Source organism: Alosa sapidissima, chromosome 9 (genome assembly GCF_018492685.1).
Source record: "Alosa sapidissima isolate fAloSap1 chromosome 9, fAloSap1.pri, whole genome shotgun sequence".
NCBI classification, from domain to species: domain Eukaryota; kingdom Metazoa; phylum Chordata; class Actinopteri; order Clupeiformes; family Clupeidae; genus Alosa; species Alosa sapidissima.
In genome coordinates, this window is record NC_055965.1 from 13,706,871 (window position 1) to 13,732,445 (window position 25,575).

The following is a 25,575-nucleotide window of genomic DNA, read 5'->3' on the forward strand; positions in this document are numbered from 1 at the left end:
GTAGGACTATGCAACACACACACACACTCTCACCCAAGCAAGTTTCTCCAAGGTCTTGATCCTTCATAAGAATCTTGCCTAATCGTCTACAGTTGCATCAGTTTATCTCAACAAATTTGAATATAATGGATAGTTCATTGCCCTGCCCAGACTGAGCGTTTAAAGGCTCAGGAAACCATTGCCTGTGTTTTGACGTAATTAGCTGATTAGAGTTGTTCTCAGGTCGACATTTCTATATTATAAATTATTTATTCTAATATCAAGATTAAAACAAATATATTTCACTTTATGCATTACACTTTATGTAATGAATCTAGATTATATGAAGGTTTCACTTTTTAAAATAAATTACAGGAAAAATTTAACTTTTCCATGATTTTCTTATTTTTTTGAGATGCACCTGTAAAGTTGTGTGAGTATGTGACTCTTTGGCAAGTAAAGTCATAATTCAAAAGGGACGTTCAGACATGTAGAAGTTATGTTTAGCTAGCAGCTGCATGAAGTGCATAGGAAATTACACAAAACACACAATTACACAAACAAAGTTCACAACATACAGTATTTAAACACCTTCCTATAGCCATATTAATGCTGACCAGTGGTCTTATCCTTCTCCGTGTTTTATCCTCCACAGGATGTGTCCCAGGACGAGGAGAAGTCTGTCCGTCAGCGCAGGAAAACGCCTGGCGATTCCAACACCTGCTCCGAGTTCTCGGACTGTTGACGTCTTCTGACCTTCCTTAGGTACTGAAAAGATCAGGGAGCAAGGGTCAAAGCTTGCCGGTGGGGCTTGGGCTCAACCCTCCCTCCCTTTTCCTCCCGAACTTGGAAGAGCAGCTTCGCTTGGAGACACAGGAGCAGTGGAGAACCAAAGATATTAGCCCAGGGGGTGAACCAAGAGCAGACTCATTGAATTGAGGGGTATCTTGAAAGGCTGTGTGTGTGTGTGTGTGTGTGTGTGTGTGTGTGTGTGTGTGTGTGTATGATAGATGTCTGATGATACTGTGGTCCAATAAATAAACACTAATTTAATTAACCTTCCTCCTCCAACACCCCTTTCCTAATGTTTCCTCTAAAACTTCCCAGGATCAGTTGGGGAGTGAACTTGTGTAGGTGGGGGGACCTGTGTGTGTGTGTGTGTGTGAGGGAGAGCGAAAGACTAAGAAAGTAGTGTCATCTGCATGTCTTAATTTATTTGCCACACTGTGACCTGAATAATATAAGATACAGTCTAAAATATAATGCAAACATAATTTAATTATATGTTTTAACTGGTCAGTGCAAAAGGGACTGAATGTATTTGATGTTGTGGTCACATGGCGTACAACTGGCGTTGATGTATGTAGTAGTACTAGAGTGACACCTTGCCAAAGGGAAGATGTGGGACGAAGAAGAACGCAATGTAGGGAGAGATTGAGATTGTCCATGTGCAGATCAGCAGAATTGGTAGATGGATGGTGGCTATGTTCCAATTTGCATACTTCTGTACTAACAATACCTGATATGAGTGCACAAGTGGATCACCGCCCATGAGGAAATGTAGCATTGGAAGTAGGGAACAACTTTTATAGACCCTTTCAACAATAAAAACAAAAACAATGCTTGAACGTTCTATTTGGGCCCCAATCTACTTCCTGCATTAAGATAACATATGGAATGTTAAAAAGGAAGTCTTGTGGGGCCAACTATGATGCTGATAATGGAACTCTCTTGGCTGCACAGACGTAGGGCTTGAGAAATACTGTTTGATGGGATATGTTTAGTAGTGTGGAGTACAATGGAAATGTAGGGGGGATGCAAGAAGATGGAATAGGAGGTAAACATGTAAAAGAGAGGGTAAAGAACAAGGGAACATGTTTAGGAGGTAGGGGGAGAAAAAAAACTATTAGATTTGAAGGGGATGTAGGGAGACTGCTACTGATGTAGAATGTGAAGACTGGACAGGAACAGTGTGTGTGTGTGTGTGTGTGTGATGGAGGGAGAGAAATGGGTCGACGTGCATGTGTGCACACACTCTTACCTTTTGGTTGTCATGTGTGTTGGACATCTGGAAAGATGTGAAGTTGCCCAACTGTGGACCCTTTAGAAAAAGACATTTCCAGTGCTTTTATTTTTTGTGTTTTATCATGTCTTTGTTTGCATCAGATGCTTGCAGGATTGTGTGTGTGTACGTGTACGCACATGTGCATGCATGTCATGTACATCCTGATCTGCCAACGTAGTGTTTTTTGTGTCATAGTTTTGTAATCAGCCTTGAAGGCAACCCTGCTTTTAATCCCTCCTCGGAGGGAGAACGCCTTTTTATTGGAATTGCACATGTTCACGGTGGACTGGACCGTGACCGGACTCGGGACTTGAACTCTGTGGTCCCAGATTCCGTATATTTCTATAGGACTTTATTGGTTAATCCACTTCAGATCAACTTAACAACTAATTTATGTTGCGAGGACAGAGTAGGTCTTCTTGATGGTGGTGTTGAGTAGACATTGTGTGAATATATGTAAATCACTATTTACAAAGTCTATTATGTGAACTGTGATGCTTAACACGGATCATGGTCTGATCTGGAGAATAAAAGCAAAAAACAAAAAAGAAAAGCCACTTTGGAATGTTAATACTGTATGCGATGGGAGTGGGATGCCAATTAGTTTTGTTTTTATTTATTTGTTTTTACCACTGGCTTTTGTATTATTCCTTTTTTAACACTGGAAAATAATCTACATATGGCAAGTGTTGTGTGGACATGAATATAGGGGGGTTGTACAGATTTAGCATTATTGTTTTTAGTTAGAACTTTTTGTTTGTTTTTTAATTTTATTTTGATTGTTAATTTTTTGTTTTTGTTTGTTTTTTTCAGTCAGAGCTGCCATTTCATGTTGAACTGAATTTAAAGTATTTAGATATGAAATGAATTAAAATGAAATTAAATAAATAAAATAAACCCAAAGACTTTAAGAAATTTATGTTATTCAAGAAGGCCACAAATGTATAGCAGGTGATGGGGGTTCTAATGCAGATAACCTACGGAAACCATTAAAATGCTTGAGATGTCAATCGTGTGAATTGATGTTGTAAATGTTTAATTTTACAACTTCACAGAAACCTACCTCTGGTAGTTTTTTTTTTTTTATTATTATTATTTTTTATCCCTTCCATGTGTGACCACTGTATTTTCATCCATTTTATTTGACTTACTGCAACAATCAAATGAAATTGCAGTGAACAGTTTCATTTTGAGATTTAATCTGTTTATCGAGGATAACAAAGATAAAAACAATTTTTTGGTTTGTATTTTATTCAGTTCACTTTAGGCAAGCACAAAAAATTCTGTTAGAATAAAAAAAAAAGTATTTTTGGTGTGTAATTTCATAACCATATTTTTGGTTCCTGTAAAAAAGGTTAGGTTAGGTTGGTTGGGGGGGGGGGGGGGGTCAAAAACAAGCATACATCCTACAACAATAGAAATAGTTAAATAATTAAAATTATACAACAAATTACAGAGGTACTACCAAAAAAAAAAAAAAGAACACTAAAGAGTTGTAGCTGCCCCTGGTGCTTACAGTACTTTTTGATACCTGTTCATCTCTTCCCCCCTCAGCTCCACCGTATTAGTTCATGTCTGCTGTTTGGTACTAATGCTGAGCTGGACAGATGAGAACTTGCATGATTTTTTAAAAATGGATTAAATTGTACTCATACTTATTTGGCTACATTTAACACAATCAAGGATGTCGAGGCAACAAATATTTACTTCTGACAAAGTGTCACTAAAAATATTAGTTACTCACAGACATTCATGATAGGCAAAACTGCCCAAATGAAGAACCTGAATTGTAGCCCTTGTCAACATGACAAATGTTAAATTTATGCATACAAAGACAAAAAAAAAAAAAAACACTTCTGACCAGGCAGCATTAGCGCCACACAGCAGATTAACACTATACATACACTGCCAATGCGAATTAGAGGTTACATGGAATTATCACAAAAAACGTTTCTAACAAAACTGTTCCTCCATCTCTACAAAAGCATCCACAGCCATCTAGACTTAATCCCCGACTCTGCAAACCGAGTGAAGTTAGAATTAGAAACAATCATTTAAAATAAACACAATATGTCAAGAAGGTGTGTGTGTGTGGGTGTGTGTGTGTGTGTGTGTGGGTGTGGGGGAGTACCCTGTGAAACACAACTGGACCACTGGTTCAGAAAGCATGTCTTATGTCATGGGAGCAGATGGCATCACATCCCTTTGGTTTGTGGAGAGATGGAGAGGGGGATGTAGCCTGTGACTATTCTCACAAGCTCTCTGTCTTGTCAGAACCTGGCACAGCTTGGGGGCACTGGGGTGTGAATGTGTGTGGTTTCCCTGGGATTTTTTTTTTTCTGTGGGGCTTCTGACTGAGGAAGGGTGCACGGCAGAGACGGGGGCACTCAGACCATGTCACGTCACGCTACGCAACGCCAGCTCACTTCCCTTCCCAGGCATCCTCCCTCTGCTGGGCCACAAGACGCTTTTGATCTGGAGGGGAAGGGAAGAAAGGAACAGCACTGAATGGCTGAAAACACGCAAGCAAATACCACTGAAGGCCAGGACAAGCAGAACAGTGAGTGAAAGGTAAGGTAGGAACGTAGGTTCCTACACTGGGAGTTTGGCATTTCAATTTTATTTGGTCCAGTGAAAACAAAAAGGTGTAATTGAGAGTTTTTTGTTTGTTATAATAGGCTTGTTCGACTTCATGTAGCGCTGCAGAGATCTGGCTGATCTGGGGTGCATGGCATTCTAGACTTTTGCACAATGCCAACATGCTCATGTTAAGCGAGATTTGAGCGGTGTTCCAAGTCGAACAAGCATATTGACGCAGAGTTAGAGTTTGACCCTGCCCGCATGCCGTCCTCACCTTTGGCGTCCTTCAGCTTCTTCTTCTCGGCCTCACGATCTTCTCGGCTCTGGGGGCTTCGCACGCCCAGCGCCCCGATCACCAGCCGCCGCGCCAATGCCGCACTCGTCTGCGGACGCTCCTTAGCCGGGAGGAGGTAGTCTGTAGAGAGGAAATGCAGCAGGTGAGAAAGAAGAAATACAGACACATGAAGCTAGCAAGAAAGAAAGCTAAAAGATATTCTTTGTGAAGAAAGAAAGCTAAAAGATAGTCTTCGTGAAGAAAGAAATGGGATTAGAATTCCCTAGATTGGAACCAAACTAAACTCTTCACATGGTTAATAGGGATGTAGTGTTGGAGGTATAATTAGTAGAGAGATAAAACTACAAAGCAGGACTGTACATTAACTTTTTTGGTACAGAGGCTGACAGTTTTGTAGCACAATCCACAACATCTCTAGCACCAGTGCGTACGTAGTTACAAACACCTCATCTGTAGGCTACACTCTGGAAACACTCTGCTAAGTTGGTAAATCATCTATAGACTGATTTGTATGTAGCATTGTACAGCCCTGCAAAGTAATTTCCTACTAGTAAACTACTAAAGCAGAGTAAACTAGTAAAGCAGAAACCACATCAAGGTCAGGGGATGAGTATTTACGAAACACACCGATGAGAACGCAAATCAGTACTGTTTGGAGGGTCACTTTTGCATTAAGCAGTGTCTCGTCTGAGTTAGCCATACCTGAGCAGTTGCGGGCTTTGGCTTTAGTGGCCGCCGAGGCCTTGGAGAGGGGCCTCACCTTCAGCAGAGGGTTCCGTGTCGTAAGGGCGTCCCGCGCTAAGGAGAGAGTAAAGGACGAGTGACAGATAGAGACTGAAATTCTGCAATCGCTATTGTGGATGTTTGGTGTTGCCTCGGCAATAGGTGTCTCTATACACAGAATGGGTGATTAAATAACTCAGAACACTGTTTATATATATATATATATATATATATATATATATATAAACACTCTGGAAACACCTATATATTAGGTATTACAAGGCCAGTAATGTACAGATTTTGAATAAATTACAAAGTTATTACACCGAAACTCTTTGCTTGCAATCATGTTAGCTCAGGTCAATTTCACTGAAGAGGCAGCCATTTGTTTTACTGTGAAGGTGTTTAGATTTATTTTCCAGCTTAATGTTGTTCATCAACTCTGATATGACCCTGCAACTAACCCAGGGAAAAGCAGGGTTTCATGATGCCGAGTAAGATCTGCAATCTGTTTTTGGAAAATGATTAATGTAAACAGTCAATATCGGATTGACTGATGAAAACATGAGATGTAAGTCATTGTCGAAATTCTTTTTTTTTTTATTAAAAAAGCATTGCAGACTGCTGGCACCCAGCATGCCTGCCAACATTCTAAAAAATGAAATAAACAAGCAGTATGGAAAGGGGCCAATGTTTGAAATTGCTGCCGGAGAGAGACCAAGCAAGACTCCAAAAAGCAATTAAAATGTTTAAAAGCGGGCCCCGACCTGTTAACATAAGTGCCACTCAAATTTCCGAAGAGGACTTGCTATATAAAACACTAACTGAACCCAAATTACACACATTATCATACAATTTGACTGAACAATCATCCTCACACTGGCTGAAAACCAGAGAATAACCAAAGAGGGTTGTGTGGGTAGTTTGCGTGTCACCAAGAGCTTTATATAACTAATCTTTTTGAGTGGGTCTGTGCAATTCAGAGCACAGTCCTATATACAAATCTCAATTACAATTTCAATTTAGCGGTCTCATTTTAGACAATGTACTTTAGAAACGGCCCATTGTTTATAAACACAATGCTTCAAAGTGGACTTATCTTAGTGGTCCAGTATGTCAGTATTGGCTAAAGGCTTCTGCCTCCTCTGCTCTTACCTGCAATGGGGCTTGAGAAGAGGCCCAGGGCGTGAGTGTCGTCCACCCACTGGACGTCAAAGCCCTTCTGTCTGGAGACAAAACATGCACAACCCATTCAGAGATGCTGCTGTAATGCTGAGAACAGACCTATGTAACCTATAGCATGTCTATTCTGGAAAACACACAGCATTCTCTGCAGTGTGGGTATGTTGGCAGAAGCAAGGGGCCTCCCCTTTCAGGAGCAAGAAGCAAGGGGTCTCCCCTTTTCACTAATAAAACAAACAAAACTTGTCATTTAGCATTTAGAGTTATCTCTAAAATGGTAAATGGCTAGGTTCTAAATGCTAGGTTCAAAAGGAGGGGGGGAGGGATCAGTTGCCCTGCGCTAATTTATTACAGGGGATGCTAAGAATAATGGGGCTTACTGGAAGGAGTGGAATGCCAGGATCAGATCCTCGGTTTTGAATTCGGTCGGGAAGTCGTATATCTCTACTATGTGAGACAGCTCATCCTCCCTGAGCTCGATCTCTTCACTCTCTGGTGACCAGTTGTAGTAGTTGAATCGTGGCTCTTGAATTGACTCTTTCTTACGTCCCGACTTCTCCGCAATCTACAATGGAGAGAGACAGAACAAGACATTTTTTTTTTAAGTCAATGTTAGGTTTGACATGGTCTATATCTAATTTTACCATAATGGCCTCCTCCAACTATTCCAGTTGAGTTGAGTTGGTGTGCTATGCACCAACTCACAACTGAATACTTTACTTCTATAAACATGTAGCCCAAATGAGCAGTGTTTGACCAGACTCTTAAAGGTGCTCTAAGCGATGCTGGGTAACGTCACTTCTGTTGACTTTCAAACAAAACAGAGAGCTAGCTAGCTCGCTACTCCCTCCCGTGCTGCTCCCGTGCAATTGAAACTCTCCTAAATGCACATCTCGTCTGTGATTTGCTTGAACAGTTTGTTGTGTTTTTATGGCCGAGGTTTGCCCAGGTTGTTTTTGTTGCCGTTTTTGGAGCCTGGGTTGTCCACAGAGATCGCTTCTTGTATTCAGGACACAGACAGCTAGCGGTTGGTTAGGTGATGTTTGCAAGTGACATAAAATGTTATAGCGTAAAAAACGCGTGGCATCGCTTAGAGCACCTTTAATCTTAAAAGCATAGCTGAGGGGCATCCCAGTACCTCTCTTAGCAAATGAGGATCCAGACATTCCCCTTCATCATCGAACAGAGTGTCCCAGCTCTCCTGCTCTTCTTCCTCGTTCTCCTCCTGGTCCTCTCCTGAGGCCTTGGGGTCAGAGGTCGTCAACCTGTCCGACAACCCACCACCACCACCATCAGTGCTCTCTACGGATACCCCACTAGTAGCTATTTCTGAGTTGCTTTGCCCCTCTGTCGTCTGCTGCAGTCGTACTTCTCCACCCTCTTTTTCCACGTCCACACGTTCTTTCTCGCCATCCTTACAACCTCCATTCTGGACACTTGCAGCTGAATCTCCACCACTTACGGAGGACTCTATCTTTGGTTTGCCGCCACCTTTGTCTTTCTTGTTCTTGTTGTTGTTCTTCCAGGCCTTGTCAGTGTACCGTGGCCTGGGTTTGCCCTTCTTGTCCCCAGCCTTGTTCTTCGGGTGGTTGTTGGGTGCCTGGGTATCCACTGTTTGCCCATCGCCCTCTCTTTGCTGCCTTTTGGGGACATAAATAGCCTGGTCTGGCTTTTTAGTGCGTGGTGCTCCTGAAGGTTTAGAGTCTCCTTGCGGTTCTTGCTGGTGATCAGCCATATTCTGGAAAGTTAGCCTGCTGAGTAGGATTGAGAGAAGGTTGGTTGAAGTGCAGCTGTGTAAATAAAAAAAATATATCTGATAACTGATTTGGTTCAATTTCAGACTGATATCCACAGGTCTTGAGGGTACCTGGTTATTATTCTGCATTAACGTTAGCCAATCTAGCCATCTGCTTTGCTAACTCTGGTGTTGAGGAAGGCAGAACCCCAGCTTACAGCTAACCCTTTTGCTGCGATTAAGACAACAGAAATGTATCCTCACAACTTCCAATAGCAAGTAGAAACAAAGCGGAGGTACATAGACACAAATCAAAGGGCCAGTCGGAATCAAAGAGTTAACATAACAAGTTGACTAGCTAGCTAGCTAACGTTAAATTAAATCCCAAAATAGCCGACTAGCTTTGCTAGTCATACCCAGCATAGCATCACTGTATTGATACTGTAACCAATCGCGCATTATCTAGCACACGACTGAATAACCAAGCAATAAATGTATTTGTAACTTTGAGTATTGGTAGTCTACGCTACAGTGAACATACAAATAAACGTTTATTTACCCTCAGAAGGACTTGTTTGAGAGGGTGACACACTCAGCCGGATGTTTGGTTTGGAATCGTAATACGTCATGAAATCGCGTTGCGTTCTGGGAATCCCAGTGCTACAACCTATCTTACTGTCTATGGCTACAACCAAGATCCGCTTCAACATGATAGACAATAAAAGACTTCAACCCTGTCTGATACAACCACATTATTTTTTGCTATAACAAGTTGGTTTCGTGCCAGTTGTCACCGTTTTCTGCCTCGGTTGCTTTAACTTAAATTGTACGAAAATGCATTTTAATGGACGTCGGATTATGGGCTGTAAACTCAATAGAGGCTATTTCTCTAGTATGTCGTTCATGTGCTGTGAATTAGCCAAGGCATGCATATTTTCCCGATTTAGTTATTATCAAAGATAATTAAAATAAATGCTTTAGTCTAAACGTAAAAGGGTGTTTCCTTTATCACATGTGGCGCTGCATGCAAAACAAATGTTTGTGTTGCCGCATTGTTCACACCCCTTTCTACACTCCTTAGATGTTGATTGGTTTAAATTGTAACATATTCTATGGTGTTCTCTATGATTGGCCATTTCCTTACACAACCACTTGCGTAAACCTTTATATTTCTCGTTGTGTAAGACTATAAAATGCTATAAAAGGTAGGTTCTCACTCATAGAGGATCATCTGTAGCCTTTCGAGGTGAGTATTAAGTTCCGATATTTAAATGACAAGTAATGCGGAAGTCTCACATATGTCAGTTTCAATTAATGTGCACAAATGCTCAGTTAGCTATAGGGTCTTGGAAATCTACCCTTTCTGTTGCCAGCAAAGGAAAAGTTCAAATGCACATTTAATGCATAGACAAGTATACAGAAAGTTTTAAGTGTGGACATAAATGTTGTTTATTTGTTGTGAATTATAACCTAAACAAATACAGCAAGTTAAACAATTTTAAAGTATTTATTTATTTATTTATTTATTTATTTTAATTTTTGAACAGATTGCTAGGATGAAGACTCTCTGGTGCCTTGTTTTTTGTCTGACCTATGGGCTATCCCAGACACAGTCCATGTTCTCTGTAGTCACCGATACAGTATTGCCTCCCGATGCCTTTCATAACCCAACCCAGCTAAATTATGGGATGGCAGTAACCGATGTGGATGGTGATGGAGACCTGGAGGTTGTGGTTGCAGGGTAAGTTTATTTATGTTTCTTTCTTTCTTTCTTTCTTTTTAAATCAGGTGTATAGAATGAACCTTTCTGAGAGAATAAGTATGAACAATTCTATCAAATAGAATTATAATCTAGAATTAGATTTAAAAAAAAATCTATCTTTGTCTAAGTACACTACAGCAAATAGTAGCTATGCCAACATTTCCCTTGTGTATATTTCCTTTTATTGCTCATGCACAGATACAATGGCCCCAACCTCGTACTGAAGTATGACCGCAGCCAGAGGAAACTCGTGAACATTGCCGTTGACGACAGCAGCTCTCCCTACTATGCCCTAAGGGACCCTCGGGGTAACGCCATAGGTGTGACCGCATGCGACGTGGACGGGGATGGGCGGGAGGAGATTTACTTCCTCAACACCAACAACGCTTACTCAGGTACACCGACTGTCCCAGAGGAGAGACACCCATCATCACACTCTCACTGAGATATGCTGTATGTTATGTTGTATGGCAGCTGAACAAAGTGAATTTCAATGTCATGAAATTGAAGGGTTAATCTAGGGTTACTAAATTAGTATTATATTGTATCATATCTGTGCATGAAAGTGTTGAAATATTGCTGAGTATGACTTTGAAGATGAAGAGGTTTGAACATGTCTTGTAGTTCCACTTTTGAGTATGAACTTTTTCCTATATTGTTGCCTAATTGCATGCCAATCAGACTGTTAGTTGTTGTCACATCTTTTTTTGTTGTGACACGGAATGTATCAAAACTTATTGGATGTTCCTCACAAAGGTCGGGCGACCTACTCTGACAAGCTGTTCAAGTTCCGTAACGGCCGCTTCGAGGACCTTCTGAGTGACGACCTCAACCAGCGCCGGGGTGTTGCCAACAAGATGGCGGGCAGATCTGTGGCCTGTGTGGACAGAAGGGTAGACAAACCAAACCATTAGCCAAATATCAATGACATAGTTCATCCAACAATGTCTTCAGCTTAATGTACCTTCTTTTCATTTATTTCTGTGCACACAATCAGTCAGTATGCAAAACAGTGACAGTAACCAACAGATAGTTGGTTACTTATTTTATCTGTCACATTTGATTCAGTTACATGCTATTGTTTTTTTTTTTTTAAATAAAGAAATGGCCATTTGGGTCAATCCTCTACGTGGAACTATAGACCCTTTCAACAATAAAAACAAAAACAATGCTTGAACGTTCTATTTGGGCCCCAATCTACTTCCTCTGCAGATAACATATGGAATGTTAAAAAGGAAGTCTTGTGGGGCCAACTATGATGCTGATAATGGAACTCTCTTGAAAGGGTCCATACTAACACTGTAAGCCCTTTGACCAATTTTTTGGCTTTTGGCCTTTCTTTCATGCTCATGAATTTAGGGTACAGGACGCTACTCTGTGTATGTGGCTAACTATGCCAGCGGTAACGTCGGCCCACATGCACTGATTGAGATGGATGAATCTTCCAGTGACCTCAGCAAAGGCATCATTGCCCTGGTGGACGTGGCAGCTCAGGCCGGGGTCAACAAATACACGGGTGAGAGAGTTCGCTAACACTCCTTCACCATTATGATACGATCTCTGTTGTCCATGTTTGTTTTATTTAGTTTTTTAGTAAGTAAGCAAACAATTAGTTGATCTGAACTAGTAGAGAAACGAGTGATTCTTCAAAGTTAGCCTTACTGAATCATTGCATTATTGAAATCAAAATATGTCTATGTTAATTTCCAGGTGGGCGTGGCGTTGTGGTTGGGCCAATTCTAAGTGAGACCAGATCTGATGTCTTCTGTGACAATGAGCATGGCCCCAACTTCTTGTTCCGGAACAATGGGGATGGAACGTTTACTGACATGGCCAAACAAGCTGGTAAGTGCTAAACGCACACCTGTCAGGTGCTTTCTTATTTATAAATTAGGTGAACTTTTTAGTTCACCATTACCTTTACCATAACTCAAGTTGGCAAACTTGAAAGCCGTAGTGAAGAAAACAACAGTACTAAAAAGCTGAGAAAACTCAAAACTCAAATGTGTCAAGTTGCCTTTGATAATTAGTATTTTATCAACATTGTCTTTTTTACAGTGAAAATGTTTGCAGGTTCCCAAAGTTCTATGGTTAATTTGATCTCTCACACTGTCCTGTTGGTGTGCTCCCGCAGGTGTAGAGGACAGCCACCAGCATGGAAGAGGGGTGGCCTTGGCTGACTTCAATGGAGATGGCAAGACAGACATCGTCTATGGCAACTGGAATGGTCCTCATCGGCTCTATTTGCAGGGAAGCAACCAGAAGTTTAAAGTAAGATCGGAATCCTCTCAAGAATGACTTGATTAATAGACTAGGATAAGTATGTCGTTCTTAAAGCCAGCAAAAAAAAATCTGTTATAATTGTGCGACTATGTTGACCACTTGTTTCTGGTCAATCACCGGAGGATTGGATGATGATGATTGGAAGTGCAAGATTTGTGTCATTTTTGGATATGACGAATGAAGAGTCTGTAGATTGCATTTTGTAGATTATACTATAACATGCTTTCTAGCTTGCTAGCGGACCTTTATAAGGGAGAAACTGAACAATCTCAAGAAACTGATGCACCTGCTAGTTTTATGTGCTACATGACTATGACCTAAACATTTCTGTTTCTCTTGTGTTTTCTGTAGAATATTGCCACAAAGGCTTTTGCCACACCCTCTCCAATTCGCACCGTCATCACTGCTGATTTTGACAATGACAAGGAGCTGGAAGTCTTTTTCAACAACATCGCCTACAGAGGCCACTCCCCCAACAGAATCTTCAGGTCTGTCTAATCGTTGGTCGTCAAAGTTGACCCTAAAAGTAACCAGCACAGCGTCAGTGCTTCTATTGTTTCTAGTCATTGAGCTCTGAACGTGTTAGGTCAGGTAAGACCTGCAAATAAATAGTAAACACAAGAAAACAAGTCATCATAAAACCCAGACTTGCAGTGTTTTAATGTTTTTATTGTTGTTGGGGTTTTTTTTGTTTTGTTATTATGTGTTTCTCCCATTCTCAGGGACCAACAAAGCATGTAATGCAGTTGCAATGGAACTGTTTGCATGCTGATGAAACTGAGAGCTGCTCTCAAATATTCCAATCCTTTGCTTTACAGAGTAAGCAGGAGAGCGAACTCTGACCCCAAGATTGAGGAACTGAATGTAGGTGATGCTGCTGAACCTCAGGGCCGTGGCACAGGTGAGCACAACCCTCAGGGTTTACATACAATATTCCATCTGTTATGCATAATAGTACCCATGGAGTTGCATCTTACTTGCAGGTTCATAATAACAATTATTTGATTGGCAGGTGCCACGATAACTGACTTTGATGGTGATGGGATGCTTGACCTGCTGGTAGCTCATGGAGAGAGTGCAACACAGCCCATATCTGTCTTCAAAGTTAGCCAGGTCTGTCAAGTTGATATGCAATTAATAATAATAATAATAATAATAATAATAACAATAATAATAAGGTATTAAATAATACAAGACTATAAGTTATTATTCATCAATAATACCATTATCAGTATCATTATCAATATCATTTTATTCTGACAGCAGATTAACAATAATGGATTTGATTTATTTTGTCTGTTTGACCAATTCATTTTTTATCCTTAAGGAGACAAACCTTTTAAAACTGTATTAAAACCTTTTTTTGTTATCAACACAGTAATATTTATGTCTTGGAGCCCAGTTATGCTTGTGAAATGACCTATGTGTGTCTCCATCTTCCAAGGGCTCCTCCAACAACTGGCTGCGAGTCATCCCTCGCACGCAGCACGGCGCCTTCGCCCGCGGGGCCAAGGTGGTGGTCTACACCCGCCAGAGTGGATCCCACATGCGCATCATCGACGGTGGCTCCGGCTACCTGTGTGAGATGGAACCAGTGGCTCACTTTGGCCTGGGTAAGCAATCACGCACTGACCACTCCGCAAGAGAAACATCAGAATCGAGGATCTAGGATTGTGAGGCAGAGAGAGCCAGAGCTCAAGTATTTCATAGTATTCTTAATACATATGATAATGAACTTGAACCTGCCGGGACAGTCTGCAGTTCTGGTTAAAGGTATTTGATATTTGAGCTCAACTGCAAATCAAATTTTTCACACGGAAAGTGTTGATAGCTTGGTTCAACCCACTGGTTTGTTTCCCATTTGTAGACTCACGAGTCGAATGTTGACAATACCCAACAACATATACCTTAGTTCAGGAAATGTATTGGTAGTGACAAGTCCCATGCAGCTGGAAATTTTTTTCGGTGGCGTCCCCTCTCAACTTTCCTCTGATTGGTCCACAGGCAATGATGTGGTTGTCAGCGTAGAAGTCTATTGGCCAGATGGCCAGTCCATGGCCAGGGCCCTACAGGAAGGGGAGATGAACTCCGCCCTGGAAATCACCTATCCCAGAGAGGGGGAACAGGCTGTGCTGACCTCAGATGCCCAGGTAGGTTCTCTCTCTCTCTCTCTCTCTCTCTCTCCCTCCCTCCCACACACACACACACACACACACACACACACACACACACACACACACACACACACACAGTGATGTCACCTTCAGGTGGGCACTTGTCACTGCTAAATTGGTGTGACCGTGTACAGTGTGTGGGCAAACTGGTTGGTTCCCATTTAACTGCATAATGAATCACTCCTACAAGAGCTCTTTTTAAAACACTTGAGCACTTTTATGAAATCTTGAAGGAGACAGAACTGGTATTATGCTGTATCAGCCTATTATGTCTAGGCTATATTGTCCCAGTTCATTTGCCAGTGATTTTTTTGTGTTCATTTTGAATGTAAACCTGTCTAATCGGTCACTCTATTTTCTCTTTTAGTGTGGAAGTGGGTTCACTTTAAATCAAAATGGCCGTTGCACAGGTGTGGTCTATTTCCACCTTTCCCTCACAGAATACTAAAGCAATATATAAGGTGATGCTTGTCAACTGGATTTTACTAATTGTTGTTTTGTTTTATTCTCACCTATACAGGTACGAACTAGGCACCAAAGGAAGAGGACGGGCCTTAGCTTTTTAAATCAGTAGAATGTGTCCATGTGGAAATATTTTTCACATTTCTATCTTTCTGTTTCATTTATTTTCTTCCTAATTTCTGTTTCAAATGGAGGTGCTTAATGGGAGAAAATAAAGGATGATGCAATGTTTGATCTAGTTATTTTTAAAAAAGTCTATTTTGCACTAGTTTTTTTTCTCATTCTTTTGTATTAACAAACCTTAGCTCTCCACACACTAGTTTAAGAGCTGTTTGAGGCACAAGTCTGTTTTCTGTTTGAGTTGTACGGTATGTGTGCTGGACATTCTGTCAATAAACATTTTTTTTTTGTTTCAAAACAAACCAAACCCCTGAGGTGATGTTTTCAGTCTTTCTCCCAAAACAGCTGTTTCCTATGTGTTTTAACATCCCATGTTCTGGCATGTCTTTTAAAACATCCCTTTTACCCTTTGACCTTTGCCCTCTGACCTCTCTCAGACTTTAATGAGTGTAAGATGAAGCCCCCGGTGTGTCCAGAGTCGCTCCCTCTCTGCACTGATACCTATGGAGCTTACGTGTGCAGGCCCAAGAGGAAGTGTGCAGAGGGGTACAGATCTGCTCACGGTGGCAGAGCTTGTGTGGGTGAGTAAGTGGCACTGGGATTGTGCCTGGGCATCACTGGTCACTGCCTGCTCTTACCATCCACATCTGACTCGTGATCTGCCCTTAAGACCTTAAGACTAGATGTACCGGTAGATCAGGATGAAGATGAGACTCGCTTGGCATGGAACTGCATTCCACATAATTATTAGGGCTGCACGATTTGGAGATTATAAATGTTATATATATATATATATATACACTATAATTGTTGCTTTAAATTGAGCCACTTCTGTTTGGGGAGTATGTCAGGTGCATAAGAAGCAAGGCACTCCTGTTTGGTGAGCTTCACTGTCTGCCACACATGGAGAATGACATGAATATAAAAATCATAGATGTGACCACTATCGTTGGGACAGAGTTGCTAGCTGCAATTATCTATGTGTATTAGTTCAAATTGAGATTTTGATTAAAAAATCGATTGATTGTGCAGCCCTACCAAAAATACTGGCATACAGTGCATACAGTATACACAATTTTGTTCTCGGTTCAGAAATGCCTGTTTGACCACCCTCTTCCCTGATACCCACTCCAGCTGGCCTGTTCCCATGCAACGCTCACATGTTCCTGTCTCGGCCCCGTCCACTACTCTATCCCATAATACCCTTCATCATTGTCATTCCTTGACTCTTGAAGTTTATCCCTGTCTGCCTCTTCCTCTCCTGTCCCTCCTGCCTTGTAGCTGTGCCTGGAGGACACAGGAGCAGTTCTCCCCCTCAGCTTCAGCCCTCCCTGTTGGGGCTTCTTTTGCCCCCTGGGTCCCTGATGTTGGGGCTTCTTTCGCCCCCTGGGTCACTAACGTCACTTTGACACCATGTTGTCCAAGTAGTCTGTACACGAATTAAGGGCTCTTGACATGAATGGGCCACTGGATAACATCAGGCTACCAGTAAGTTGGCTTTGACCATTTGCATGCCCATACAGTATATACAACACACATATTATATATATATATATATATATATATATATATATATATATATATATATATAGTTATCAAATGCAATGATCTTCCTCCTCTCATTTTCAGGAGGATCGGATCTGTTTCTGGCTAAGGGCTTTTTTAATTTTCCTGATTGCATGACTTTGCTGATAGAATGCTGCCCCTTGGTTAGACAAGGTGAGTCTTCAGTCCTACTTGGAGCTGTGTGTATACTGTATAGACTCAGGTCATGTGGCTTTACATGTGGCTTTTCTCTATATAATGTAGAAGAACTGGTGTACCTGATTCCCTGTGTGTGTGTGTGAGTGTGTATGATTGTCTTTGTGTGAGTGTGCTTATATGAGTCAGTCAGTCAGCAGACTTATTGATCAACTGATCAAGTGCCAGTTTGGATTAAAGCTGCAGTTGGCAAGATTTTTTTGATCTTATTCACTGAAACCGACACTATGCTCCGACAGAACAACATAAATCAGCCAGTTTTAGAAAAAAAAACTGCACTTCTACCTCCACCTAGAGCCTGTTATTTGTTTTGCAAAAATCCACAGCTCCCAGTTCTTCTGGTCCAATCAGAGCAGGCCTGTGTGAGATCTGACTGTCAGAGTCTGATCTGACAGAGTTGTAAACATTCAAAATTTTGGCTAATTCCCCTCAATCTGTCAGACTTGCCAACTGCATCTTTAAATAAAGTTAAATGAACTATGCCGCATGGATCTCATTTGATGGCTGTAATGTTACACAAAACAGAGACTAAAGCACAGTGCACTAAATAAAACATCAGCCTACTATACTTTCAGAATTCTAGCACTATTTATTTATACAAACAGATCATTGATACAATCTAACACTCTTGTGTATATTATTCATCGTTATTTTGTAATAATACAATTACTCAAACTGTTGGATAATAAAGAAGTCAGATGTATCCCTTAATGTGTTGACTTCATTTTGTGCTATCATCACGAAACGCATACTCCAGCGTATATATTCAATTTGATAAATAACTTTATGTTATGACCTAAAAACGAATGATGTTTGTGCTGAAATAGGCTGCACGCTTTATCTCAGTACAATTCCATTACACTTATTCCCCATGACTCCACCAGTCAGATAAAGGACTTAGACATTTTTGACTTGAAACAGACGTGACACAGGACAACAATGTCAAGTTAATATATGACAAAGATAACTGGGTAGAAAGCTGTATCACTATCAGTCACAGTCCACACCAGCCCCACTGGTTGGCTCTGAATCAGGTCGTAGAACGTGGCTTAGGTCCTGCTGCTTTTGTTTACTGTACTGTAGATTGCAGATTTGTCCTCAGATCTATAGGAAACAAAATATGAGAAGTTACATTTTAGTTAAAAATTAAGATTGTTCTCTGCTAATTGCACATCAAATAATTTCAGAGAAACTACTGATGTAGCCAGACAATATTGTGGGAACATTCAGTGAAAACAACATCATTTGTTTGCTTCCAAGAATCAGTAAGATGGATATGAAGCAATGGTGGAATTTTAAAGGAATTATCCGGAGTAAAATGCACTTTAGATCGATTTACGGATGATTGGGAGTACATACGTTGAGTTGACATCCAAATCATGTCATTCGGATGTGTTTTGAGAAAGTTCGATGTTACCGTTTTTAGTCAAAGCTCGTTAGCGTGGAAGTGAGAAGGGCATATTATTTTGCCGCTACAAAACGCTACTTTTATACCTCTTCTACAGTTCCAAACAACATTGCACTTACGTGGTAGTGAGTAGAGGGTCCCTAAAGCCAAACTGAAGTATCCCGAGGTCTTTATGTGGTCGGATAGAGAGTCCAGAATGAATTTCATCAAGCCAGCACCTTTCCGGAAATGTTGCCATCTTTGCTGTCATCTTTAGGGGAAAGTCCGTAGGAGTCGATTGCCAAGTGTGCTCTGGAAATTCACAATTTTGTCGCCGTTTAAAAAAAAAAAAAAAAACATAGTCCAGTCCATACAACTTCATTTCAATTTCAAAAGAAATACTGGACTATGTTTTTTTTTTTTTTTTTAATGGCGACGAAATTGTGAATTTCCAGAGCACACTTGGCAATCGACTCCTACAGACTTTCCCCTAAAGATGGCAGCAAAGATGGCAGCAAAGATGGCAACATTTCCGGAAAGGTACTGGCTTGATGAAATTCATTCTGGACTCTCTATCCGACCACATAAAGACCTCGGGATACTTCGGTTTGGCTTTAGGGACCCTCTACTCACTACCACGTAAGTGCAATGTTGTTTGGAACTGTAGAAGAGGTATAAAAATAGCGTTTTGTAGCGGCAAAATAATATGCCCTTCTCACTTCCACGCTAACAAGCTTTGACTAAAAACGGTAACATCGAACTTTCTCAAAACACATCCGAATGACATGATTTGGATGTCAACTCAACGTATGTACTACCAATCATCCGTAAATCGATCTAAAGTGCATTTTACTCCGGATAATTCCTTTAATCTTTCGTTTCATCACAATTTATGTGAACAGAAAGTTGCCTATCAGGAAGCAATACTAAATAGAGGAATAAGCTCCTTGGTTTTGTGAATGAGTTTACTATAGGCTTTTAAACCTTGTGCTACCATGAGTAGTTTGCTACCTGATCCAATCCCCAATACAATTTGAGCTGAGATTGCTTTATTTAAGATTAAATAATCCAGATTTAAGATTTAATGACCCAATGGATTTTTTTTTTTTCACATTTGGTACTGGAATGCACACACATGCGTTGCCAAGCTAGAGCTGAATATTCCTAGGTTTGGTGTAATACACAAAAATACCCACTGGGTGGCAGCACTGGGCTGAGAGAACTTCACTGTGGAATACTCCACATCCTCGCGCTGTTTGGGGGGTTTGGGCTGTCGGATGTTGCCGTACACAGGTCCTTCACGCCCTTTGGATCCACTGAATTGAATGCTGGCGTAGTGAACATCTTCATATGCTGCACAAGCTGCCTGTGATGGGCCAGCAGTCATAGCCACTGCTGAGATGGTGGCGTTCACAGCATTGGCATCGCTCTGGTGAGGAGAGAGAGAGAGAGAGAGAGAGAGAGAGAGAGAGAAGAGGGAACTAAGAGATAAAGCTTTGAGGACAAACATCAGTTTGGATTGGGTTAGGTGTAAAATAAATAAATACATTTTCAAAATAATCTAAAAACAAAAATATGCTGAATATACCCTGTGTACAAGAGATAAGAGATGATCCACACACCAAAGAGCTCCCATTTTATTATTATTATTTATTTATTTGCAGTGATGTTTTGAGCCCCTATGGCTTTTCCTCAGACTAGGATTAGATAGGCCTACCAGTCTGAGCCGTCGGGGCTCAAAACCTCACTGCACATGATATACAATAATTAAAAAAAATAATAATTGTAAAAACTTTAAAAAAAAGAAAACCTTAAAGGCGCTCTAAGCAATGTTGGGTAACGTCACTGGGTAATAGGGCTCTTCTTGTAGGAGGTTTACCACTTACTCTGAGTTAATTTACCCAGGTTTGTCACCAAACCACGTACTTGGAATAACCCCCTAGTTGGACCAAGTCAGATCAACTCTTATCTCTCGTATACTAATATGCTAAGTTTAGATCCTTCACCCATCCAAATGGCTTCTGGGATGTGCATGGCACACTGTTTCTCTATCTGGAGTACTACCCTGTATGACCTGCCCACCTCTGTGTCCTCCTGTTGGGACCTTGTCCCAGAACCTGATGGGCGTCTCTTCTTTCGGATTCTAGATACAAGAAACACAAGTTACACTGATATCATGGCAGCATTGCATTGTAATACTATGCTCTAAAGCTGTCACAACAATAGATGGATTCTAATGTATTTCAGCATTTACCTCAGCCAGAGGAGTCCAAGCAATATCAGTATGGGAATCAGTATCACAATTAAAATGACTTCAGCTGCCAAGACCATGGAGCTATCCTGGTTCCCTGTGAAGATGGAGACAATATCAATAGCAAAGAATGGAACACATCTACAATGGGGTAACAATCAGTTTAGAGGTAAAGTGACAATGTCATTTCCTCACAGTATAAAACATTTTTAAGAAGTTTTAAATTGAGTTTTTTCTTGAAATTAGATCTTAGTTCTAGATTTGAAATTGACATTGATCAGTCTATGAGATTAGTTAACACTTAAAACTCACCCGCTAAAAGGATTTGAACTTCAGTAGAGTTCTGAGAGCCTATTTCATTCTTAGCCTCACAGTAGTAAAGTCCACTGGTATCAGAGGTCACATTGAAGCTGATGCTCTCCCCTGTGCCCCTGATAAGAGCTTCAGCCCCACTCTTCATATACCAGGTGTGGTTGTGCACTGGTGGGTTGGCATCACTGCTGCAGGTTAGAGTCACTGTGGTGCCCTCAGACAGATCACCAGAGAGGCTAGCAGATACTGATATGCTCTTTGGGGAGTCTGGGTTAGGTCAACACAAGAAAGAAACAGCCTCATCATTTGCCCACTGAAAAAGATTAACAACCTCATATCACTTGTAAAAGGTTCTATGCTATTTTCTATATGTATCACTGTAAACATGTTAGAGAAAGATGAAGTTATTCACTTAAGATGACGTTAGTCACTGAGATGACCAAGAATGGCACATATGAACACTTAATCATCTTTGGTGAACCAAAGCTAGAGACAATCATCAATACTGGACTGACAAGGATGATTAGCATTAGTAACTGATTTTCCATCTATCCTGAACCAGCTGAAATAGTCTTACTCACATCTGATGTTCAGGAGTGTCACATCCGTGCTTTTCACGCCAATATCATTCCGGGCTTCACAGTAGTAATGACCTCTGTGTGCAGTGCTGGTGTTGGTGATGCTGTACTTCAGTCCTGTTGCCACCTGTGCGGTTTTGTCTCCACTCCTTCTGTACCAGGTGTAGTTGTGCACTGGAGGGTTAGCATCACTGCTGCAAATCAGAGTCACTGAGTCGCCCTCCACTATTTCCCCGGAGGGTCTGACTGACACTGACATGTCCTTCGGAGCATCTACATTAGAATAGATAAATACAGTAATATCCTACAAATGTTGTGCAAGTTTGTCCTTTTTTTTTAAACTTCTACTGTAGTGAAGAAGCTGAATCAGAACTTCTACTTTTACCACTTACTACACTTATCAAGTGTGTGTGTGTACATTTTGCCCCCTCTGCTCAAGGTAAACACACATGCAGTAATAGAGAATATTGGCTTACATCTGACACTGAGGGCCGCAGCTGAGGAAGGGAGATTCCCATGTCCTTGTACAGCACAGGAGTAACTGCCTGCATCCTCACTGCTGACAGGGTTTAGATGCAGCTTGTTGCCTGTGCTGGACTGTTGGTTCTTTATGCGCTGTCTGTTCCTGAACCAGATGAAGGTGGGATTCTCACTCAGGGTACACACAGTGCTGCAGGTCAGTGTCACTCTCTCTCCCTCCGTAGCTGTTGTAGGATCCACTTTCAGTTGTACATCTTCAGGGAGTAAAAAATGTATGTTTGATTCTGACACAAAATGATCAAAGGACTAAAATGCAATTAAATGTAGTTACAGAGTAATAAACATGCTTTGCAAGAGTCACCTGTGACCGAAAGTCTGATGCCAGATATTCTTGTTATCCAGCTTCTGTGTAGACTTGTGTAAAACCTGAAGTGGTAAACACCAGAGTGATCATATGAGAGGTTGTCTATGTTCAGGCTGCAGTCAGGATATCTGGAGTTGCTGTGTCCTCTGACTCTCTTACTCCTCTCTTCATACCACTCTCCCCAATAGAAATGACCCCATGGATAGTAATATGTGCAGGGCAGGACCACTGATGCCCCTTTAAGACCACAGACTCGTGTAGAGGAGTAGGTCACACTGGGTCCACACAGCACACCTGAAACACAGTTTCTCCATTACAATTGAATGATAGCATATTACTGTATTTAATAGCCACCCCTATAGATAGATATTTATACAACAATTGGGTTCTATGGAACTATTTATTTGTTTCTGATTGGCCGAGAGACGTTCCATGAGTTGGAATATCCCTGGACATTTCAACTCAGACTCAGCACAGCTAATAATAAATCACTCCGCGATAGAATGCGAAGATTTGACACCCAGCTCTCCACTATTTCAAGCAATGGGTTACTCCTTAGCAAACCATAGCGAAACAGTGCTTCACCACATCTGTGGATTAACTCAACGAGATTAACTCATCTGTGGAGTCAACTCAATGTAAGTAAGATAAACGAGGATGCTAATTGTTCTCAGCATTGCCAGCACTGTGTATAATATGATTGTCACTTGGAGGAGACTTGTAGATAACTAACGTTAGCATAATTAGCTAACCGCTGCTAACGTGCTAGCATCGTCACGTCAGGCTGTGCACAGTAGTGTAACATTTATTCACTATACATTAATAAAGTTGAGTGGTTCTGCAATGTAGACTATGTTTCCGTGTTTTTGCAGTACCATGTCCCTTACATGACATGGCCCAGTGTCCTTGTAACATGCATGCAGCAAACATAGATATGAATGTGATTTCAACATTTCTTTCAAGAAGACATGTAAACCACAAAGACCCGTAACGAGAGGGGTCTGGAATGTTGGTTACCTAGCAACCAAGACGCTGTCTATTGAAAAGGGAACTATTTTTTGATGCGTAAGAACGATGTCGAAATTAACATTTTTAAACAATAATGGGGTGTTTTCAGATTATTTAGTTTGTGGTAGAATTGTTGTATAAAAGCAATATAGCACTCGTGATCGTGGGATTGGGGGGGGTAGAAGTGCAGTAGAACAGGGGTTTAGTAGATTAAGTGGCAAGGGCTGCATAAGAAAGGTGGGGGAGAATTGGGGGGGGGGAACAAGGAGCACCCAAGAGGGGGGAGGGGGGGGGGGGGACAAGGAGCACCCAAGAGCAACAGGGCAAGGAAAAACCAACAAGGAGCACCCAAGAGCAACAGGGGCAAGGAAAAACTCCCTTACCAAGGAAGAAACCTTGGGCAGATCCACGGCTCAAGGGGCTAACCCAACTGCCAGGGGTCTTGGTGTGTGTGTTGGGGGGATGACAGGGGAGATGGGATAGTGTGCTGTGTATGTGGGGAGAGGGCAGTGTGCAATATGTGTGTTGGAGAAGCTTCCTAATGAGACAATGTGCTGTGTATTGGGGGGGGGGGGGACAGTGCGCTGTAAGTATGTTGGGGATGTGTGTTGGAGAAGCTTCCTGATGAAATAACGTGCTGTGTATGTAGGGGAGGGGGGGGGGGCAGCGTACTGCAAGTATGGTGAAGGGACTTACTATTGCAAGCAGAGTACTGTATGTATGATGTATGTGAGTGATGAAGATGTGTGTGTGGGCGGGAGGGGAGTGTAGCAGTGACTGTGTGTGTGTAGTGTGTGTGTGGGTAGGTAAGTGTGCTGTTGTATGTAGAGGATGTGTGTTGAAGAAGATCCTGAAGACAATGTGCTGTGTATGTAGGGAGGGGGGGGGGGGGGGGGGGCAGTGTGCAGCAAGTAGAGGAGGCTTACTGTAGCAAGCAATGTGCTGTATGTATGTGAGGTGATGACAGTGATGATGTAAGTGTGTGTGTGCCAAATAAATAAATCTGCTTCTATATTATTATTTAGCATGAGTATTTTAGTGTATGAATATACAGTTAAGATCATAATTATGCATCTACATGCCAAATTTGGATTTAATTTTATTGGATTTGTTTCCATGTTTCATGTTTTGCCTCATGGTCTTTCAAGGCAGAATAAATCTTGGTCACATGAAATAAAAAATAAAAAACATTAAACAGAATTAGGCATGGGTATGAATAATTTAGAATTTTAAAAATAACAACAATAACAACAATTAACAAAGTGGCTCGTGCGTAAAAAAATTGTGTGTTGTGGTGATCTTTAAAAAAAATTAGCAACATCTCACCTGACTGCCACAGAAGACACATCAAAAGAAATATGTGTACGGTTCTCAGAATCATTGCTGCAATGATAATATATCTTAATATCAACAACAAACTTTTACTTAGTCCATTCGTCCTTTGATTGTAATGGATTACTCATTTATAGTTGTTCAGACTCTCTGAGGGGCATACATTATGCTGCAACACTGGAGTACAATGGTGGTGTTGACAAATGGAAACAAATGTCTAACATAACTCTAAGCATGTTTGTTTTTAAAGTTTCATTCTCAGCATCAGGGATATCTCTAATGCCTATACCACAACTAGCACCAGTGTATACACGAAGAAAGCATACATAAACACACTGAACTCTGAGAAGGCTGTAAAAACTAACAACAACAACAATCTCAATAACTATCTACAGTAATCAATCTAATAACAATCTCTTCTAAAACAAATAAAATACATTTCAATCACACAAACGGACCCTTCTTAACACTGGAAAAAGTAAAACAGCTCTTATTGGTTGTGCCTCACTCACCTTCATTGACCCCGGCTCAGAGAGAGAAAACTGAACGGTCTGTACAAACTTGACGAGAGAGATGATGATGTAACGCCACCATTACTCTTTTCTCAATTTAGTGAAGAAAGATTAGACGGCACCTCAATGCAATCCAAGCTCAGCTGTTTGAATCCGGTAAAAATCCTTATGTACTAACTATAATTGCACACATGCAAGATGTGTCAGGAGATATTTATGGTATATGGACA

The 25,575-nt window shown here is 41.2% G+C and overlaps 4 protein-coding genes across 14 annotated transcripts in view; 2 read left to right on the forward strand and 2 right to left on the reverse strand.

Moving 5' to 3' along the window:
- pnpla6 (patatin-like phospholipase domain containing 6) overlaps positions 1–3,473 on the forward strand; it is a 50,650-nt gene extending 47,177 nt beyond the window's left edge. For all 6 annotated transcript variants that reach the window (XM_042105565.1, XM_042105566.1, XM_042105568.1 and 3 more), the window contains one exon: positions 635–3,473. In XM_042105565.1, coding sequence (XP_041961499.1) covers positions 635–724 — 90 coding nt within the window. In that variant the 3' untranslated portion in view covers positions 725–3,473. The remainder of the gene's footprint in view (positions 1–634) is intronic.
- On the reverse strand, positions 3,409–9,234 carry r3hcc1l (R3H domain and coiled-coil containing 1-like). 4 transcript variants are annotated; one of them, XM_042105578.1, is made up of 7 exons: positions 9,119–9,234; positions 7,963–8,578; positions 7,205–7,389; positions 6,798–6,868; positions 5,622–5,717; positions 4,899–5,039; positions 3,409–4,519 (listed from the first exon to the last, which is right to left on the reverse strand). In XM_042105578.1, exons 2-7 carry the CDS (start codon positions 8,557–8,559, stop codon positions 4,467–4,469), a joined length of 1,143 nt encoding a protein of 380 aa, XP_041961512.1. In that variant the 5' UTR covers positions 8,560–8,578; positions 9,119–9,234; the 3' UTR covers positions 3,409–4,466. The 4 variants fall into 4 exon arrangements, with proteins under 4 accessions (XP_041961512.1, XP_041961511.1, XP_041961513.1 ...); XM_042105577.1 differs by having other exon boundaries at positions 7,963–8,614; positions 9,119–9,232; XM_042105579.1 differs by having other exon boundaries at positions 7,963–8,575; positions 9,119–9,214.
- Positions 8,761–17,361, forward strand: crtac1a (cartilage acidic protein 1a). Of its 3 annotated transcripts, none has more exons than XM_042105575.1 (16): positions 8,761–8,838; positions 10,107–10,300; positions 10,520–10,716; positions 11,078–11,214; positions 11,681–11,837; positions 12,032–12,166; positions 12,456–12,592; positions 12,956–13,092; positions 13,423–13,505; positions 13,617–13,717; positions 14,049–14,217; positions 14,609–14,754; positions 15,146–15,188; positions 15,798–15,941; positions 16,642–16,848; positions 16,990–17,361. In XM_042105575.1, the coding sequence occupies exons 2-15, from the start codon at positions 10,116–10,118 to the stop codon at positions 16,767–16,769; spliced, it is 1,899 nt and encodes a 632-aa protein (XP_041961509.1). In that variant the 5' UTR covers positions 8,761–8,838; positions 10,107–10,115; the 3' UTR covers positions 16,770–16,848; positions 16,990–17,361. The 3 variants fall into 3 exon arrangements, with proteins under 3 accessions (XP_041961509.1, XP_041961508.1, XP_041961510.1); XM_042105574.1 differs by lacking the exon at positions 8,761–8,838 and adding an exon at positions 9,685–9,805; XM_042105576.1 differs by lacking the exons at positions 8,761–8,838; positions 15,798–15,941; positions 16,642–16,848; positions 16,990–17,361 and adding exons at positions 9,685–9,805; positions 15,299–15,651.
- A 175-nt stretch (positions 17,362–17,536) lies between these two features.
- Positions 17,537–25,354, reverse strand: LOC121719799 (B-cell receptor CD22-like). The gene is made up of 9 exons (XM_042105581.1): positions 25,346–25,354; positions 22,491–22,787; positions 22,126–22,383; positions 21,653–21,922; positions 21,072–21,338; positions 20,763–20,856; positions 20,591–20,651; positions 19,705–19,937; positions 17,537–18,225 (listed from the first exon to the last, which is right to left on the reverse strand). The coding sequence occupies exons 4-9, from the start codon at positions 21,906–21,908 to the stop codon at positions 18,171–18,173; spliced, it is 966 nt and encodes a 321-aa protein (XP_041961515.1). The 5' UTR covers positions 21,909–21,922; positions 22,126–22,383; positions 22,491–22,787; positions 25,346–25,354; the 3' UTR covers positions 17,537–18,170.
- Positions 25,355–25,575: the final 221 nt, after the last annotated feature.